Source organism: Lipophrys pholis (genome assembly GCF_963383615.2).
Source record: "Lipophrys pholis genome assembly, chromosome: 1".
NCBI classification, from domain to species: Eukaryota; Metazoa; Chordata; class Actinopteri; order Blenniiformes; family Blenniidae; genus Lipophrys; species Lipophrys pholis.
In genome coordinates this window covers 9,592,956-9,599,371 of record NC_137635.1, presented here as the reverse complement: position 1 = coordinate 9,599,371, position 6,416 = coordinate 9,592,956, and the positions used below count along the sequence as shown (strand labels likewise).

General features: G+C 46.3%; 1 protein-coding gene across 8 annotated transcripts in view; it reads right to left on the bottom strand.

Moving 5' to 3' along the window:
• Positions 1-1,880: 1,880 nt before the first annotated feature.
• The window catches only part of kansl1b (KAT8 regulatory NSL complex subunit 1b), a 36,860-nt gene continuing 32,324 nt past the window's right edge, over positions 1,881-6,416 (bottom strand). For 4 of the 8 annotated variants that reach the window (XM_080476468.1, XM_080476470.1, XM_080476469.1 and 1 more), the window contains 7 exons: positions 5,119-5,340; positions 4,890-5,038; positions 4,004-4,128; positions 3,354-3,411; positions 2,970-3,082; positions 2,472-2,724; positions 1,881-2,396 (listed from right to left, as the gene is read on the bottom strand). In XM_080476468.1, coding sequence (XP_080332594.1) covers positions 2,154-2,396; positions 2,472-2,724; positions 2,970-3,082; positions 3,354-3,411; positions 4,004-4,128; positions 4,890-5,038; positions 5,119-5,340 — 1,163 coding nt within the window. In that variant the 3' untranslated portion in view covers positions 1,881-2,153. The remainder of the gene's footprint in view (positions 2,397-2,471; positions 2,725-2,969; positions 3,083-3,353; positions 3,412-4,003; positions 4,129-4,889; positions 5,039-5,118; positions 5,341-6,416) is intronic. The other 4 variants (XM_080476472.1, XM_080476471.1, XM_080476473.1 and 1 more) reach the window with 1 other exon arrangement.

Here is a 6,416-nt window from a genome sequence, read left to right as displayed (position 1 = left end):
GGAGCAGCAGCAGGTTGCCATGTTGGCTGACCAACAGCCACCAAACTGCTAAAACTGGAGGAAATACTTGGAGATGAAATATAAATTTCTCCTCTTTCTCTTTCCCTGGCTCTCCTGTATACATTGTGTGTGTGTGTGTGTGTATTACAGCATATTATTGCCACTTTGTTGTTGTAATAAGTTTAACAACTTTGTTTATAAAAACATTCATATTCTCAAAGTGGTGGACCTGCACGCTAACAAAACCCCACTTATGTTAGATGTTTATTTAATTTTTGTTTTTATTTTGCTGATCTGGGAGAGAAACAGTTTCACACGAAGCTAAAAGGACGTTATAAAAGTAGTCTTTATATTGAAATATAGTCTGTTTAGTCGACATTAATTCTGTGGTTTTACCTGAATTATCCATGACAAGCTTCAGTCTCCAGTAAAAAAACAAAACAATGCAATTAATTACATTTTTTTTAATGGGCTCATCATGGGCTCACGGAGCCAAATGATGATGAGCGGAAGAGCATCTCTTCAACTCTTTGTCATTTTGTAAAAAACATGTCTGCAAACACGACAACCTCATCCAAACACAAACAGATGAAGGAATTAAAGATACAAACTTCATTGAGAACTGCCCCTGACAAATCCGTTCACGATGGACCTCAAGTCAGACTGAAAGCTTCCAGGTCGGAGGTGGGAAAACCCATTCAGCGGCCCAAATGAGGATTAATGAACTCTAATTTACTCCGGTTATAATTCAGAAGATTGAATCATTGCTTTGAGGTGTCCACCAACGTTATGGTTTTCTGAATGAAAAAGTATTTTTTTTACTAAATTAAAGAGCGAATAAAGATCAGAAGAATGAAGACAAACTGAAGTGAACTTTATTTCCTTCTGGATGAATTGAAGGTTTTTCTGTCGAGTGAAATAATCGAGTCCAGAACGAGTCTCCAAGTTAAACATAAATGTTTTAATGGTACTATTTACAAAAAGAAGAAAACAAAGAAAAACAACATTTGATTCGGTTAAATGCTGCAACGATCGAACAGGTACATCGACATCTCGCTGAACTAGAAAGAAAAAGACCAAAGAAAGAAGAAGTGGCTGAACGGCTGAAGAGGTGAAACCAAAACAACCAGAGACTCTTTTTGCATAGCAATTAGTTACTTAAGGTGTTGGGGGGGGGGCAGAAATAATAACCCAGGGTGTGTGTGTGTGTGTGTGTGGGAGGGAGTGGACGAGGAGCAGGAGCGGGACTCCCCGGGTGAACCTGAGCTCGCGGCGGCTTCTAGCTGAGAGCTGCTACATCTGAAACATCTTAACAGGAAGGGGCGGGGCTACAACAGGAAATGACATCTGCTTCTTTTTTCTTTTTTAAAACTTTTTCTGTTGAGCTGCGGTGAAGAGACTCCACGTCTGTCAGCATGCAGCAGCACTTTGTGGAAAACAAAGAAAAGAAACCACGAGGACGACGAAGACGAAGAGGAGGAATGATTTACTGTCAAAACAAATCAAAAACAACAGAAGTGTGGCGCTGGAACAGGCGGACCAAAACAAGAACCAGGCTTCAGGAATGAAACAAACAGAAACAGGGACTTGGCAGTCGGAGAAGTGCTCTGTGATTTCAGGCGACCTCTAGTGGCAGGAGGAGGAACCACAGCTTGAATGTACCTGTTGATTTCAGGAGGGGGGGGGGGGGGGGGGGGGGTGATTTTTTTTCTGGTTTGTTATTTGTCACTCCACTAAAAATGTACATGGGAATTACAAGCAAACTAGTGAATAGAAAACACCCTTTGGCCGTACGTGGAGGAGTCCGCTACAGTGCGCTACCAGTGTACACACAACACCACTAAGCCCCATGTACATTGTTCAGCCTACTACAGAAATCCTTTGTAAATGTTGTTTTAAGCTTTTTTTTTATTTTATTTATTTTTTTAAAGTTTTTTCTTACATTTATCTTTTTTAAGGTTTTTTTTTTTTTTTACCTGTGACAAAACGAGTGTCGGGAAAAAGGCTTCTAACTCCATAAAGTTCACTAAAAACTGTGAAAGTATTAGACTGATGTTTGAATATCAAACAACAGGAACCATTTAACATCTTGACTCTGCGCTGAGGTTCTGCTTGTTAATGCCGGGAGGGGGGGGATGGGGGGATTCTGCGGTTCATCGGTGTGAGGAGGACGAGGAGGAGGGGGGGCAGGAGGGTGGGGCTGCTCTGTGTCTGGGGGCGCCGCTGCCGTCGTCGTCACACGGCAGCTCGGGGTCCGAGTCCAGCCGGCTGAACGAGGACCTGCAGCCGGAGACGGTTCTGACCCGGGGCCGGCTGTGCAGCTCGTCGTCGGCTTCGGGCTCCGGCGCCGGGTCCTCCGGTAGCGGGAAGCTGCGGCGCTCCCACGGCGCCACCGTCTGGAAGAGACAGATTGTTAAGACTGACAGCTGGGAGTCAAAGCCGGACTCCCCCGCGGCGCGGTGTGGCCGTACCCTCTCCTCGAAGGTGAAGTCTGGCGTGGAGCAGCGCGTGTCCTCGCTGGACAGCAGCCGGTGCGAGTCCCGGGAGCACGGCGTGTGCGGGTTGGACGCAGTGTCGGGGCTGGCCGGGCTCATGGGCGACGCCACGTGGCTGTAGTCGTGCAGCAGGGGGCAGTGGCCTGGGTCGGGGGAGGCCGGCTGGGGGGTGGGGGGGTTCGTCCCACACAGGAGCGGTGTCGTCCGGCCGTCCACGGACTTGTAGGACCTGAAGGACAAACGGATGAGAACCAGATCAAACAGCTGTAGTTTGGTTTCAGGTTCAGTGTTGTGGAGGTTCAGAACTGCTGGAATTAATTCTCTGGAGCTTTTCAGACAAACTCAGACGCTTCTGGACAGAACTTCAGGTTCTGGGTTCGATTGATGCTTCGGACCACGTGTTGCCGCTTCAGCAGCAGGGTGTGTGTGTGTGTGTGTGTGCGTGTGTGAGAGAGTGAATGGATGATGGATCACCTGCTGCCCCTCCTCTTAGCCGGAGCCAGAGCCATCCAGGTCCAGCGGGACCGCTCCTGGTCCTCGTAGGGCTGATGGTGCTGGATGAAGGCGGCATCCGTCAGGTCCTCCACCTGTAACACACAGACACTTCTTGTCAGCACCTCATCGTCACTAAAGACATTTTCCACGGGAAGAAAGTCATTTTCAGCTTGTTGGGTCTCTTGAATGTTAAAGTTGGTCAATATTTCAGCATCTTTGCAGATTCAAAGGGATGTTTAGAGTTTGAAGGCCTCAGTACAGCCAATATGTAACACTGGTGAAGACTGACCAGCAGGGGGCAGCACTCACTCTTCCTGCAGTGAAAGGGTTTGTTCTGATGGATTCAGGTAGAAACGTTCTCACCTCTCGTTCGTTCTCCTCTTCAGTGATTGGCTGACCGAAAATATCCACAGATCTCCAGCTGCGGGAGAGGAAGATCCACAAATCAAGACAAGAAAACATGAAGTGATCATGACAGCAGACAACCTCAACGACAGGTTTTATTAATGGAGCGACTGTACGATGAATCAGAGGCGACGCTACGTTTTGCTTCAGGGAGTAAATCTAAGAAGGAAGGCGCCGTAGTTCTGTGACCTTTCAGTCTGCAGGCAGACGCCCTGATACAGCGCGACGACTGTAGTCTGGTCTTATGTGGTTCAGTGAGATGAGTTTACATATCTGAAATCCTGATCACAGACGAGGATCGCCTGAGGCAGCGGGGAGCTGCTTTCTGATTGGTTTAAAGTCGACACGGTGAACAAGTGTCTGTGTTGGAGCTTTGACCAGCAGCTCTACACTCATAGTACCGTGACTGTTTATTATAGTATTGTGATTGTTTAATATAGTACCGTGATCGTTCAGATGTTTATGCTTCATATTTACTTCATTGTGACCGTCTCTTCGTCTTCACACACCTCGTTCAGTGATTAAAAAGTAATTCTTGACCGTGTGTGTGTGTGTGTGTGTGTGTGTGCGTGCGTGCGTGCGTGCGTGCGTGCGTGCGTGCGGTTAACCTGGGTGTGAGGATCTCTTTGTACTGCAGCTTCTCCACCCGGGTGGTGGCGGCCACAGACATGGGGATCACGATGTTGTTGATGTCGAAGGAGCTCTCTCCTCGCCTCCTCTTGATTGGCTGCTGCTGGAGGAACACGAGACTTTGTAAACAGACTGGACATGGGCTGGTTGGCCTTTGACCCTCCAAGACTGGAATACCACTCACAACTGAAACATCATGAAAACGTTCACTTGGCTTTTCTTTTCCAAAACTTCATAAGAAGGAACATTTTTCTGAGAAGTAAACGGTGAAGTCCTGGGTGAGCCTGTTTACATGAACCTAACAATCCCACAACTGGAGGAATCAGACTGACGTGTTTACACGAACCACAAAAACTCCCCAGAGGCACCAAGTTTACATGTTTAGCAGATTATCGGATTAAATACGAAATGCTGTCAGACTTCCTGTTGGTTCCAGAAAAGGCTGAAAACAAAGTGTTCGAGGAGTTTAAACTTCTGCAACATGGAGCCTCTCTCTGACATTAAAACCTCGTTAGTTTGGTTTTCTTCCTTTTTGTTGCAGTGCAGATGTGAAAGACCAAATTAAATGAGATTAGAAACAGTATCAGGAGGGAATCTTGGTGATTTAATGCTTTTGTTCAGCCGGTATCTGATAAAACTCTGTTTACATTGATCACATGAAGAATTGACGACTCAGGAATAACATCACGGTCAGATTGTCAGCGTGAGAAGAATAATAATTTTTCTAGAAAAAGGACAAAGTGGAAGCTGATATCGGTTCTTCACTGGACAGAATATCTTTCATTAGAATCATTGGTCTGATTGTGGACAATGTGAGAAGTGGATGGAGCTGCGGTGGACTGTGAGTGGAGCCGCGATCCTTACGGGGGTGTTGGGGATGCTCTGGCTGCTGGCGCCCAGCGGCGTGGAGTTGTCTGAAGACGTGGACAGCTGGCGTGTCAGCGGGCTGTGGAGCGCCATGTTGGCCAGCGAGGGACAGGAGCTGCTGGAGTCCATGAAGAGCTTCGGGGAGGCTGCGGGAGGAGAAGACCAGCAGACTTTAAAGAACGCTCAGTTTGAAGCTTTGAGCTGCGGCGTTCTCTAGCAGACTCACAGTCGGTGCGGTCCAGCGAGTGCTCTCTTAATCTCTTGCGGTTGTAGTTCTTGTCGTAGGGCCCTAAGGTGCTGGCGAGGCTCTGCAGTCGCTCCGTTTTGCACACGCTCTGACCCTCCAGCCGGGCGGAGTTCAGCACAGAGCTGCTGCTGCCGGCGGCGGCCACCATGCTGCTGTCCACCATCCTCGGCTTCTCAGAGCGGCTCTTACAGTGACCCAGTCCTGAAACACCAGCCGCCAGTCAGCTCAACCCCAGAACAATACGCACGAAGAAGCAAAGCGTGCGGACGAACGCTCGCTGGAGCAGCAGGAACTGAAACCTTCAGCTTCATCTCAAGCAAAGTGAATCAACATTTTACACAAGAATCGGTGAGACGTACAGCTGCTCATTCCAAAGAACTAGAGTCCAACCCTCAAATGAATAAACCACCACAACATCTACAATAGTACTCTATATACCTCTTTAATGTTCTTTATTTATGTTTTTTACTTTTCATTTATTCAATATAAACAAAGCATATAAAGATGTAAGATAAAATCACACCTGTTTCTATGTATCGTCAGCGTAATAGAAATCATATTACCTATACTTCTACATACAACTTATCAGTAAAGTTAAAGATAAGTCTAACGTCAGAATCACATAAATTAAACTGAGATAGACATTCACTGAGTTCTGACTTCGCTCAAGTGGTCCGATAGAACAAGATGATTGTACTAACAGATGTTGGCAACAAAATACATTAAAAAAAAAAAATAGGAAAGAGAAACAGGAAAAAGAGAAACAACTGTGTGTGGGGGGGTTTAGTTCTATTGTTTGTAGTTTCCATTCTCCCACATTTCTCTAGTTTCAGTTGTAGTCTGGCAGTAGTTCTTACTCTGTCCAGACACTGTGTTATGTTGTTCTTTGCCATCGGGAACAAGATTGTCAGTGGTACCTTCCCTGTCTGTCAGATCATCAGATAATATCCGAGGTATATATAAGGTTGGTCAAGATGTGGCTCAATACCTAGAATTCTTTTTATTTCACTGCTTTCCAAAAGTCTCTGACCTTTGAGCAATCCCAGAATGTGTGAGAAGTCACCCACCATCCCACAATTCCTCCAACATAATTCTGATGTTTAACTCTATTTTGAGGTGATTGATGGGGTATTTAAATAGCCTATCTTCACTTTCCACTCAAACTCCCACAATGTTGGACTGTTCGTTAATTTGTGTCCAGATGTGAATGTTTACATCCGTTATGATTACATTTGCTTCCAATTCCCATCTTTAACATCCATAGTATTATCACTGGA